Source organism: Mytilus californianus, unplaced genomic scaffold (genome assembly GCF_021869535.1).
Source record: "Mytilus californianus isolate M0D057914Y unplaced genomic scaffold, xbMytCali1.0.p SCAF_3, whole genome shotgun sequence".
Classification (NCBI taxonomy): Eukaryota; Metazoa; Mollusca; class Bivalvia; order Mytilida; family Mytilidae; genus Mytilus; species Mytilus californianus.
The window spans coordinates 104,050,043-104,063,836 of record NW_026262679.1 but is presented as its reverse complement, the minus strand read 5'-3'; the positions used below and the strand labels follow the sequence as shown (position 1 = coordinate 104,063,836).

Here is a 13,794-nt window from a genome sequence, read left to right as displayed (position 1 = left end):
GCAATATTGATTTTAATGCCTAACAATTGTTTCAATAGATCTAGATAAAACTCAAGTTGACATGACCAGTTACAAGAAAATAAGTTTACATTTAAATTTTGGATGGTCATTGGTGTAATTGAATTTTTTCTCAAAGTCTACTGGGAGAAGTTAATTTGTGTCAAAATATGAAATATTAAAAAAAAAAAGAAAAAGGAACCAGAAACAATTATAAACGAAAAAAAATATCAACTCAATAATTGGGGAAATTCAATGTTATTGTATAATTTTGCCAATTAAAAGAGGCAATACATACAAAACAATACTTGGTTTAATTACAATTGTAACATATTGACAAGGTTTATGACAGAAGGCAGATTCACAATGTAATTATAAAACATTATAATAATATGAAAATTGATATGTTTTTAGAAGATCAGGTCAGTGATTATCACAAGATGAAATATCATGTAAAATGACAGAGATATACCCAATCAATTCTCTTACTCTATTGATTCTAATGACATTGTAGAAAATTACTTCCTAGAAACCCGGCGACAACACTTCTACAAGCCTAGGTTTATGTCTTTATAATGTCATCTTTTTTGCATTTTATGGTTTTACGGCAAAAGCCACTTTTTATAAAACTAATTGGACAAATAACAGGTTTCTCTCTTTCATTTTCACAAATTGCATTTATAACTAAGACCATTTTGTTTAACCATATTTTGCTCTCTGTTGATTATTGATAGTTTTTTATTTACAATTCTGTAATCAATTGGAAACTTTTGTCTAGTACTGTTTAACTTTTTTTGTAAGAAACAACAACACAAAAAAGAAGTGAAACCACAAGATTTTAAACAGTAGTCTTCTTTTAACATAACATTTTATATTATTATATTTTCCCTTTACCTATTATAACTGAGTTTTGACATTTCAGAAACAAGAAGATCTAGAAAATCAATTTCAGCATGAAGCCTTTTTTCTCCCTTTCTATATTTTGTCTGTCATTTTCTTTTCAAATTTATAAACCTTTTTACTCATGGCATGACAACAGTTTGTTTTAATGTCAGTTTTGCAGTTAGTGAGGAAGACCGACATAAAGTGAACATGAAAAACAAGTTTTTAACTTGATATTGTTTGTTCTTATCAAGAAAAATTTGAGCTGACCACAACAAAGATTGTAAAACAAAATTAGGATGCAATAGATTGTACAAAGTACACTTGTTATTTGTCATGAAAATGGTTTAAAAAAAATTCTAAAGAAACTGATTAACTAATTTGTGTTTGTAAAAATATTCCCCATTAGATTCCTGGTAAAATATTCAAGCTATCACCCTTATAATTTCAGTGCCCAAAAACCTAGATGAATTCAAGTCAAAGGTTCAGGACATCCCACAAAAACTGACTCAGACTGTTGGGGAGGTGTCTGAAAAATGTTCTCTGCAGTGACAGTAAGTCAACTGTTGTCATGGCACCCATGTTTTAGTGTCTGTAGCATGATATCAGTTGTTCTGCACTATATTTTGTTTTCATTTGAACACATTTTTAGCTTCTGATCTATTATACAGCACCCATATATGTTCAGCCATAATAAATGTATCATTCATATTTTCTGCATTCAGCAACTGAACTACTTCACTTTGTCTGCATGTACCCAGTTGTACAGTGCAGGTTTTTTTTTTGTCTTAAATGCATCAGAATATGAGCATGTGTCCACTTTTTCAGCTCCAGTTTTAGTTTTGAATGCATGATAACATTGTCAGCATATGTTAAGTGTCACTTCATTTATATTTTTCATCTAACAAAGGAGTAGGCCCAGTAAGACCCCTTTTTGGCCCCAAAATATGGCAGTTTTACAAAATTGTTAAAATGTAAACTTTTAGCTATTTATTGGAAAGTAAAATACTTCTGTTACATAAATATGGACTGTTTTTACAATACAATGCACATGTATCTGATACTAGCATCATCAAGTCATGCTAAATTACTGAAATTTTCACAATTTTAGCATTTGAGTTAATTTTTAGACGGTTTTCGTCTTAAATGGAAGTGGCCGCATGTGTGTTCATTCTTAATATTTAAATGTAAGTTGTATTTGATGATAATACATAACATATATAAAGGTTGAGACTGAACACGGATGCGGCCACTTTCATTTTTGACAAAAAAACATCTGAAAAGTGACATATGATGGCATATTTGATAGATTTTTCATATTTAAGCTTGAATTTGAGCGTCTTTAATGACTAAATTAGTTCAAATCTTTCACATAAACTAATTAAATCGACTGAAGTAGATACTTAAGTGTTTAAAAAGTGTCCAAAATCTTTCATTAGATGAACCTGAAGTTTGAGGCCAAAATCCGCCCTTACAGGACCTACTCCTTTAATGTTATAGTATACATTTCTGTATTATAGTTTCTGCAGTTATGTCAAGGTTTTAGGTCTCTTTCATATGTTGTATCAACATGTACTCCAAATATATGCCTGATGGTACTTTTAAACCCTATTGTTTTGCATCTTTAGAATGATTTTATTTTTGAAATTGTTCATTTGAAAAGAGATTGAAACTATTCCTATGAAAGAAATATGAATTGAAATTGTTCCTATGGAAGAAATGTGAACTATCACTTGAAATGGTTATTACAAAAAAAATTATCTCTTCAATAAGATGTAATTAAGCTTTATTTAGCCAGAGATACTTTATTTGATATTTACCACAAAGATCTCATACATTGTAATTTTTGCATGACTATGTTGTAATTCTGTTTTCTAATGAAGCTATTACCAGCTCTAAATGTAAGGTAGCAGTTCATCTTAAATGACAACAGATAAGGGTGTTTAGGAGAAGTAGTTTTACAGAAAAAATGCTGTTAAAAAGCTCTTACATTTATACTTTTACTTCAGTATAGTTGTTGAATGGAGTCTTTATAGCAGTTCCATTATTACTGGATCTATAAAATGTTCCTGTATAGAATAATTCTTGATATTATGTACAAGTAGTTGGTATATATATATGCATAGTTGTTTGAGCAAGCTTAAGAGCTCCATTGGAAATTTTTAGCTGCCATCACTTTTTTTCAAATAGTTCTTATTGTAATGGGGAAAAATATGATAATGGCAAGAGAATGTGTATATAGTTCTAAAAATTACTCATTATTACATACATTTACAAGAAAATAAAGAAAGAACAAGCAGTCTATGTATGTTTATAAAGATGTTTTTCACAATTTTTGACATATATTCTTTTCTCTTTCTAGATTGCTTGAGGATTTCTCAGTAGTGTCTATAGATACTGCTACTGTAACCAGATATATGCAATTTTAGATACTGAAAATAATTAGCTAATTAATTATTGGAATATTTTGTTGCATTGTACACAAGACAAAAGAGGACCATACACATTAAAGAGGGCTGTAAGGGGGGTTTACGCACAGATGAACAAGAAATAAAGTCTGTATTACCTATAGATTTTTTATTCTGGGTTGGAATGATTCATTTATTAAAAAAGCTCAAATTTATTCAAAGATCTAAAAAAAAATTACAGTTTTGAGTCATCAATAAGTTTGTTATTTATATTTTTTTTGCATGTCCAACAGTATGTCATAATCTTTTAGAATTTCTAAGAACCTCACACAAAAACTGTGATACTGTTAATTTAAGTCAAGATTGAATGGCACTGAGAAACAAATATAGGGGAGATCTAATATCAATGAAACATAACTTCAAATTAGCAAGAGAACTGTCAGTTGTACTTTCGACACTTATTCTATTTCTTAAAATTAGAAAAAAAGAAGTAGCTGTTTTTCCATGATAGAGAATGCAAACAAGTAGAGTTCTTTTTTGATATAACATAATTCTGAAGTAATACAGAAGAAATTTGTTTTGTGTGTTTTAACTCTTTTTTCCTGTGTATAAACTCAAATAGCAATATCAAAAAGTAAGCTACAAAATATGCATTACATACATTTTTATGTGTAGAAGCTGTATATAGAACATTTTCATGTCAGATGTTTTCAGCAGATTTTGTACAGTTAAGTTAGTTTTACACTTGTGTTAAGATGTTTATATTAAGTTCTACAAATGATTTCACAAAATTTTAATATTTTCACAAAATGTATTAAGTACTTAGTTTAAGATTTCCATTCGAACTTCCACATGGAAAACTTATAAAATGATAAATTTGTGTACATTTTTATTTGGTTATTTTCCATTCTGTAAGAGCTACAATGTTCCATCAGTAAAGCTGACATTTGTAATCAAATTATTCTTTTGAGTCAGCAATATTTTTATATGTTATGGTACTTCTTTAGGTTTTTCTGTCTTTACAAATTAATCATACTTCAAGTCAAAGGCATCAGTTGTTCAACTGATGCTTCCAAATCTAACAAATATAGGCTAATCAAAATTGATATACATTTTGACAAATAGTATACCATTGCAGAGAGGATGAAAAAGAGATATAATTGTCCATATATCCCAGCAATGGTAAAATATAAACATATTCCACATCTAATCATAAAATAAAATAAATGAAAATACAATACAATACCTACTAACCTATAAAAATCAAGGATATTTATTTTAGGTGTTATTATGAAATATATGCTGATAAAGCAGTAAATATTTTTCCACTGTGAAAAAATTGTTTGTATACAATTAGAGTTAGCACACGATCTAATCTGGATTTGACTGGTATTGTCATGTTCACTCTTTTGTTGTTCACTTTGGAAGATGAAAAGGTTAATATGTGCAAACTGTTAAGTATTAATATTATTTTGACACAATAAGCTGGATTTGAGCTAAGTAGTTGTGAAATATCACATAAATATGATCCTCCATCATGGAGGTGTGAAGAAGGTCCACTTGATGAAAATTAATAATCTGTCAATGGAATTTATAGAATCTCTTGATTTATGGCCAATTTTCTTGATCTAAATCCCAAAATCTCCTTATTTGGTCATTATTCTGTCAATGATTTGAAACTCTATCAGGTATATATTTTAATTAAGTTAATGCTATGATATACATAATATACATAAAACATATATATATATATATGTTTTATGAATGAATACCAACAGAAGTCAGAATCTTTCTAATGATTTTAGTCTCAGATTAAAATATGCTTCCTAGTTTAGATAATGATATCCTCAATTAACTTTATTACTTTATTTATATAACAAACAACTCTGATATATTGGGAAGGAAATAAAATTTAATGACAGTGAATGAGTGGTATTTATTAAGACATGTGCAATTAGGTATAGATATTATTAAGGAATTAAAATATTGGTGGCATATGGCTATATTACTGATCTAGAACAGTCATATATCAGTCAATTAAATTTTGGATTTAAGGTTTACCCTTATATTTTAAAATCTTTACTTTTGGTGATGGCTTACTAAAGAAAGCAAAAGGAAGGGAGATAATTAAGCAATGGGAATTAAAGATTTATTTATGTTGACCAAAGGAAGATAATCATTTTCTGAATATCATGTGGCCAATTATATGATATTTGATATACTTATATTTTTTGTTTTTATTATATTCTGTTTTGTGTTTACCTTTGTTATATTTTAGTGTTTTTCTATGTTCTGACAAAAATTGTTAATTGTTAAATTATTGTTAAAAAAATATGATTCATTCATTGTCAAATGTAGAAATAAAAAATATCAAAAATACTACTTATCTTTTTTTTATCTACAAAAAAAGTTATGTATCCTTACCTTGGTAGTCAAATAAATTTGCAGTACATATAATGCCTACATGACTATGGACAAACAGTAAATTGCTGATACAATTGGCTAATTATAACAAACATCAAGAGGTCCAAAATACCTTAGCTGTATTTGGCAAAACCTTTACAAATTTTGGGTCCTCAATGCTCTTCCAACTTCGTTCTTTATTTGGCCTTTTTAACTTATTTTTTTTTGAGCCTTGAGTCTTTTGTAGACGAAACGCTCATCTGGCATACACAATTTAAGCCTGGTATCTATGATGAGTTTATTGAACAGTTGTATACTACTGTTGCTTTTATTTATATATTGTCTTCAACTAGATGAAAACTAACATGAAGATTAAACCATCTGTCTCCCCTTCATCTATAGATGTCACTATTATAAAGGAAAGGCAAAACAAACACATTCTAGTACGAACTGGATGTAGATATTATCATGGCAAATTGGAATATATATATATATTGACCGACCCCTCTACCAAGGAATTTGTTTTGCATGCACACGTATAAAAATTGCGGTTTTTATCCAACGCAATCATAGGTTTGAACGTTGTTTTCAATTTAGACTTATTTATATTTTTTCGTTTGGGCTTGTATTATATTTGCCTTCGGGTTTATATGATCCATTCATCCTTTTTCGACTTTTCAAAATTCAAGAGTCTATCCTAAATTGAGGTAAATTATATGGCCTTCCAAATACCGTTTCGATTCCTAACATCACTGAAGAGACATTAATTGTCGAAATCCAGATATGGTGTACAAATTTTTGCACCTCATGTTTGCGGTATACCTTCTTTTCCGCAAGTTTATTGTTTTCTGTTTGGTATTTAAATTAATATTAAAGATCCATTTTGTTACATCTTGTGATCCGTTTATTTGGCAATCGCCAATGGCAGTCAGCAGGGTATAAGAAAATCCATTGTTCGACCTGTTAGTCAAATGCGTTTTGTTTAAATATACCTTTTCACTTTTTTGGTCTTTTGGAAAATGTTGTTTGTTCTGTATTTAGACCCCTCTACCAAGAAATTTGTTTTGCATGCACACGTATAAAAATTGCGGCTTTTATCCAACGCAATCATAGGTTTGAACGTTGTTTTCAATTTAGACTTGTATATATATATGTTTTCAATTCAGACTTGTATATATATAAATTTTGTTCCAAAAAGGGCGTAATGCCAACCCCTCTTAACCCGCTAAAATCCCGACCTATTAACCATATATATATATATATATGGTTAATAGGTCGGGATTTTAGCGGGTTAAGAGGGGTTGGCATTACGCCCTTTTTGGAACAAAATTTATGGTGCGCTGTAAAGGTCTTGTGGCCATCAGAATATGTATATAGTATAGGAGTGGGTATCAACAGGTTTTAGCCCACCTGTCCAAAATGATAATGTATTCAATTGCCATCACTTTGTGTCCTTACTCTGTCTGTTGTCCGTAACTTTTCTTTAAATTCTTCTTCTCGGAAACTATTCAATGGATTGAAATCAAATATTCTACTATTGAGTTTGTGATTTTCGTTGAGATCAATCTAACAACATGGCCAACTAGTCTAAAAATAAACATGACATAATATTGCAATTTTGGCTAATATCTCGAAAATATTAGCAACTAGAGCAAAATTTCCGTATGAAAATGGTAACCAAGACTTAGCTCTTTCTACCCTGAAAATTTTAGAAAAATCTCATCCTGTTTTGAGCTATTGTCCCTAAAACGTAGAATTTTATCTTTTTCGGCAGTTCTATGCTTTTGTCTAAAAAAAAAAGATAGAAGGTTAAAGTTTAGATTGCAAAAAATGATCTGATCGGGAAGTTCTATCTAACAGAACACGCTGAAAACTTCAGAAAGATCTGACAACCATATATCGAATAAGAGCCATCGAACAATTGCTCCTGAAAGGGAAGTTTTACAGATTTTCATAAATTATGACTTCTCTTAAAAGTAGTTGCCACTGAAATGTCCATTTATACCAATTTTCTCTTGAATACTAAATGAGGGTTGTTTATGACATGCACCATCCCCTTCATATCTTATTCAAACCTCTTAACATTCTTGATATATGTTGTGCTGTTACACCACTGTTCCAGGTTAGGGGGAGGATTGAGCGCCCGCAAACATGTTGAACCCCTCCACATTCTGTATGTGCCTTTCCCAAGTCAGGAGCCTGATATTCAGTGGTTGTCGTCTGTTGCTGTATATCATATTTGTTTTTAGTTCATTGTTTTGTAAATCAGACCGTCAGTTTTCTCGTTTAAAATTGTTTTAAATTTGTCATTTCGTTGTCAGTTTGTTTTCGATCTATGAGTTTGACTGTCCCTCTGGTATCTTTCGTCCCTCTTTTATAGCTGACTATGCGGTATGGGTTTTCTCATTGTTGAAGGCCGTAGGATAACCTATAGTTGTTAACTTCTCTTTCATTTGGTCTCTGGTGGAGTCTCATTGGCAATCATATCACATCTCCTTATTTTCATATTGTTATAACAAGACCTTTACAGTGCACCATAGGTTTTGTCCCTGGGGTCCCCTCATATCGAAAATATTGTTTAAATATATCAACAAACCTGTTGATAATGGAAGTACTTGTGAGAACCTACTAATAGCTCATACTAATTATTTTTGTCCTGCTGATCATTTTTAGCAATATACACTTTCAAATTAAGGCGACAGTAGTTTACCGTTATTCAAGTCTCGCGAATTGACTAGGAAGAGACAAATCAAGGTCACAAACTAAATCTGAGGGAATCGCATGTACTCCTAAACGAACTAGACCTGGTGTGTCAACAGGGTAAGAAATGAAAACAACACATTATAAATTTCATGCGTCCGAAGCGCTTTTCTGGATTTAACTTCGTCAGGAACACTCAATTTTTGAAAGGTTTATTATCAATCATGTCAGTACCGCATACTGACTACTGAGCTGATGATACCCCCGGGGACTGATAGTCCACCAGCAGAAGTATCGACACAGTGTTGTAAAACATTAAAACAACACGTTATAAAGTTCATGCGTCCGAAGTGCTTTTCTGGATTTACCTTAATCAGGAACGCTCAAAGCCGAATATTTGAAAGCCAAGGATGTATAAGAACCGAATCAGTTGAGCTATATGACGAAAAAAGAAGGACAAAAATGCCAAATCCATATAAAGTCAACTATGTGTGAGGGAGTTGAAACCTTGGTTTCTTTATAATCTTGGTATTTATAAACGGGCAATTTTACTAAAGTTTGCTATTAATCATGTCAGTACCGAAGAACTGACTACTGAGCTGATGATACCCTCGGGGACTGATAGCCCACCAGCAGAGGAATCGACCCAGTGCTAAAAAAATACGTCCGAAGCCTTTTTCTTGACTTACCTTCATCAGGAACGGCCAAAGCCGAATATTTGTAAGCCAAGAATGTATAAGAGACGAATCAGTTGAAGAGTTATTTGACGAAAAAGGACCTAAAAAATAGCCAAAACCATCTTAGGTTAACTTTGCCTGAGGGACTTGAAATTTACACTCAGTCAAAATGTAGCAATCTGTTAAATTCCTGATCAGCCCACTATACCCTAGCTTCTATATTTTTTAAATAATAGCAAAGCAGTAAAACAGATATTTCTGGAGCAATAATCCCAAAACAAGTCGGATTTTTCTAACAATTTCAGAGTAGATAAAATTTGTCATGTTGATCATTATTAATAAGGGTGGGAATCAGAACCATTTGAGATATTTAATAATTTATTATATGAAGGGACAGGGTTTAAGATAAAGTGAGAAGGTCTTGCAATGTCACGATTTTGGAGTAGACAATAAATCTTTTAAAATCAATTATTTGACCTTCGGGTCAAGGTCAGTGGACATTTGCAATTATATGCAACACATCATCTTGATGTGGTAGAATCATGGACAAAATATCAAAAACTTAAATCAAAGGATAAACAAGATACTAACCGTACAATTCAATGTCCCTTATAGTCTTTTTTTATCTTGAGCTCAAAAGTCAAGGTCATGACCCAGATTGGCTGGGTAGTTTGAAGTAGTTCTCGCATAAGTAGAAGTAGTCAACGTTGTTGCTTCCCTTCTACGTCGTCAAAGATCATCAGATTCTTACGAGTTTCATCGAAGTCCAGCGGATCTTGCACATCGCCCCCATGCTCAAAGAGGTAGACATTGATGACGCTTGCGAGGATAGTGCATTAATGATGTCTGGTAGCGTCTGGTGCACTCGTTCCTGATGTAGATGAATTTGCGTATGTATTCTTTAGAAAATCCCTTCTTCATAGTTTTGCCTAAAAGTTAATAGATGTGTTATTGAAGCGATTTTCTAAAGATGTACAGGCGAGCATAATCCAGTCACTCCGATCGAAGGACTGTTTTTTTAACAGCGTCGTCTTACCTCAGTCAGATTTCCTTATGATCAACTCTCTAATCAATCGCTGTGGCAGCAGGATTTGGTTGTTCTTGTTTGAGGTCGTTTTTGAAAGGTTTACTTGTTTTGGCTTTCTAACTTTTTTGATCTGAGCGTCACTGATGGTTCTTATGTAGACGAGAAGCGCGTCTGGCGTATTAAATTATAAGCCTGGTACCTTTTGATAGCTATTATTTGTGTGTGTCCCTGTCCTGTATGTTCTCCCATTTATTTGTATTGTAGTCCTGTCATGTTATCTTGTCATTTTAATGTTATATTTAACATTGCCATAAAAGCGGGAGGTTTGGCTAGCCACAAAACCAGGTTAACCCACCATTTTTTCTTAAAATGTCCTGTACCAAGTGAGGAAAATGGCCATTGTTATATTATAGTTCGTTTCTGTGTGTGTTGCATTTTAGTGTTGAGTTTCTGTTGTGTCGTTGTTCTCCTCTTATATTTCATGTGTATCCCTCAGTTTTAGTTTGTAACCCAGATTTGTTTTTTTCTCAATCGAATAGTGGTATACTACTGTTGCCTTTATTTACATTATTCATTTGTTGTCAATTGAAAAGTTTTTCCTAACCGGTTACTTGGATGATTTTCCGACCGATTAACCGGTTAACCAGTAGTTAAGTTGATTGTTAAGATGTCAGACAACCAATTCATCCACTCCAATTTAGAACGTATGTAAAAGTAGCCCTTCCCTAACACAAAACAGTGCTTTTGATGAACTAACCAACAAATTTGCAGATATGAAACATTTGGTGAAAGAGAATAAAATTGAGAATGGAAATGGGGAATGTGTCAAAGAGACAATAACCTGACCATAGAGCAGACAACAGCAGAAGGCCACCAATGGGTCTTCAATGCAGCGAGAAACTCCCGCACCTGGCGGCGTCCTTCAGCTGGCCCTTAAACAAATATGTATGCTAGTTCAGTGATAATGGACTTCATACTAAACTCCAAATTATACACAAGAAACTAAAATTAAAAATGATACAAGACTAACAAAGGCCAGAGGCTCCTGACTTGGGACAGGCGCAAAAATGCGGCGGGGTTAAACATGTTTTTTGAGATCTCAACCCTCCCCCTATACCTCTAGCCAATGTAGAAAAAAACAAACGTACAACAGTACGCACAGTAAAACTCGGTTTAAGAGAAGTCCGAGTCCGATATCAGAATAGGAAACAAAAGAAAATAAACAAAATGACAATAATACATAAATAACAACAGACTACTAGCAGTTACTGACATGCCAGCTCCAGACCTAGTATATTTAGACTATTTTGAGCTAAAATTTTCTTGTCTATCAGCTTGCATTAACAATTGAGGATTAATGCGCTCCATAATATTTTAATTTAAGATTTTCAGAAAGCCAGGGGTTATTTTTAGTAGTATTTGGCTTCAGAACAGTAGTTCTTACTTATTTACAGGACTTTAAACATAGGTTGAAAATTAGCATGTAGAAGAGGTGATACATGTATGATTCAGGATATACCAGGTTTTCATGAAGTTAAACTTAAGGTAAAATATTTAGAAAGCTGTGAAAATTGCAAAATTTGGTTGAATACATAGGGATTTTGAATTGGTGGTCTGACACCTTTAAGGCCTTATCTACAGTACTCTACAAACGACGGTTTTATGATACGATGAATTAAAGTTTATCCTTGGGCATCATAATGCTTGATTTGAGATGATTAAGCGTGCTGCTCGTACCACCCAATATACATTAATTCTATTCGTATAACTTGCACTTTACCATTTTAGAGACGGTATTTCGTTTAAAGTATGACAATGCCTTGGACGATGGAGATGACATATTTACATGAAGGTCTACGCAATATTAAATCAAACTGAAATAATGAAGTAAATCCTAAAATTTAATAAGCTTACTACTTTTCAAAATACATTTATGTTAATTATGTTTACTTTAGATCTTGCCCTAAGCTGACAAGTTGTCTTAGTGCTAATTAATTTTGTAAAATTGGAATGTTTTCAAGGTTAACAATAGTAATCAATATGCTAGAATTAGACAATTGATCTGCCAAGTTAAGTAGCACGACGATCATTTTAAAACTCAACAACATTTATTTATGATTTCAATATCAATTATATCAAATCTATTAAAATTTAAACAGGTACGGTTAACTGGTTAGCGTTTTTTGGTATTTTAAATTCGGTCCTTCTGGATGTTGACAACACTAATTTATTTTCAAAGAAACTAATGATCTACAGTGTGAAATGGAAGAAGACGGACAGGCAAATGTCCAATAGACTGTTACCAGCAATAGCTGGTGACAAAAGGCGGGAACGTTAACCGTTTTAAATTTGAAGAAATTTCAGTTTATCGATTCCACAGATGTTATTTTCATGAACACCCGTTTGCCCTTAGAGATGCACTTGCCAAGGCATAACTAAACCGGACCAGGGATGAGATTAGACAAACGTCTGAATGCAGACGGAGTACCCAAACCTTGGTAGCTGCCAACAAACGTCAAACGCAAACGCTACAAAAATTTCCTGTGGTCAGAGAAAGAATAGATTACGGCATCGTCAGACCTGGGAAGCTAACTCTGCGTCAAGTAAAAAAAACTTAATTACATAACCCGTCCTACGTTAATTCCAGTGATTGTCAGTGATGTCACTGAGACTTGGCAGCTGATATTGGTGACATGAGTTCGCTTTTTAGAGATAAAAGGGTATAAAACATCATTCTCAGTATCATTGACGTCTTCTCCAAGTACTTTATGCTAGTACTGCTCAATGACAATAAAATGTGACAATCATAGATGCCTTTAAACGATGTTCAGGTAACGCGTTCCGAAACTGTGGACAATGGAATCGAGTTCTACATAGGGAGGGCATGCAGCTTCTCCGGAAGCTCGACGTTCAATTTAAATATACCGAAAACGAAATGAAATCGACTGTCGTCGAATGCTGGAACAGAACCTGGATGTAAAAGCTATTTCTTAGCAAATTTAACATGTGCTTTTATGTAATTCATTAGAACAACACTACACATCAATGTTCTTTGTTGGAGACAAAGAAAGTGCGTATCAACAAGAAGATGGATACGTTCAAGAAGGTGGACCAACGTACTGTTCACCGTCACCAAGTGTCGATCACTTAACCACAGACATAGAGATTCTAGGATTTCAACGACGAAAATTTCCAGGACTTGTTGTAGGAGCCTGAAAACTACTTCCTCAACGTGAATTTTGTTTTCTATAGTTGTCAAACCGGTTCATGTTATCCTACAGATAAACATCTTTCCTCAAGAAAAGCTCAATAGGTATTGTCTTCACCTGTTCGGGTCCGATCGAGATATCATAAAAGAGAGGCGAAATTTACCAAATGGACATTCAAACACGTTGAAAATAAACTGACAATGTCATGGCAAAAAACGAAAAGGACCAAAAGACATACAACAGCATTCACAACACAACATAGAAAACTAAGGACTGAGCAAAACAAACCCCACAAAAAACCGGGGGTGATCTCAGCTTATCCGGAAGGGTAAGCAGATCCTGCTCCACATGTGGCACCCGTAGTGTTATGCATGTAAGAACAAATCCGTTTATAAGCGTAATTCGGTAGGTCACAATCGGGGGAAAGAGGACGGGAATGTTAGTTACGACGATTGAAACATATCCGTCGTCATCTGTAAAACAGATATTCC

General features: G+C 33.0%; 1 protein-coding gene across 11 annotated transcripts in view; it reads left to right on the top strand.

Annotated features, from left to right (window-relative positions):
* The window catches only part of LOC127735644 (complexin-like), a 134,949-nt gene extending 129,283 nt beyond the window's left edge, over positions 1–5,666 (top strand). For 10 of the 11 annotated variants that reach the window (XM_052245887.1, XM_052245886.1, XM_052245880.1 and 7 more), the window contains 2 exons: positions 1,331–1,433; positions 3,242–5,666. In XM_052245887.1, the coding sequence (XP_052101847.1) occupies positions 1,331–1,431 (101 nt within the window). In that variant the 3' untranslated portion in view covers positions 1,432–1,433; positions 3,242–5,666. The remainder of the gene's footprint in view (positions 1–1,330; positions 1,434–3,241) is intronic. The other variant, XM_052245891.1, reaches the window with a different exon arrangement.
* Positions 5,667–13,794: the final 8,128 nt, after the last annotated feature.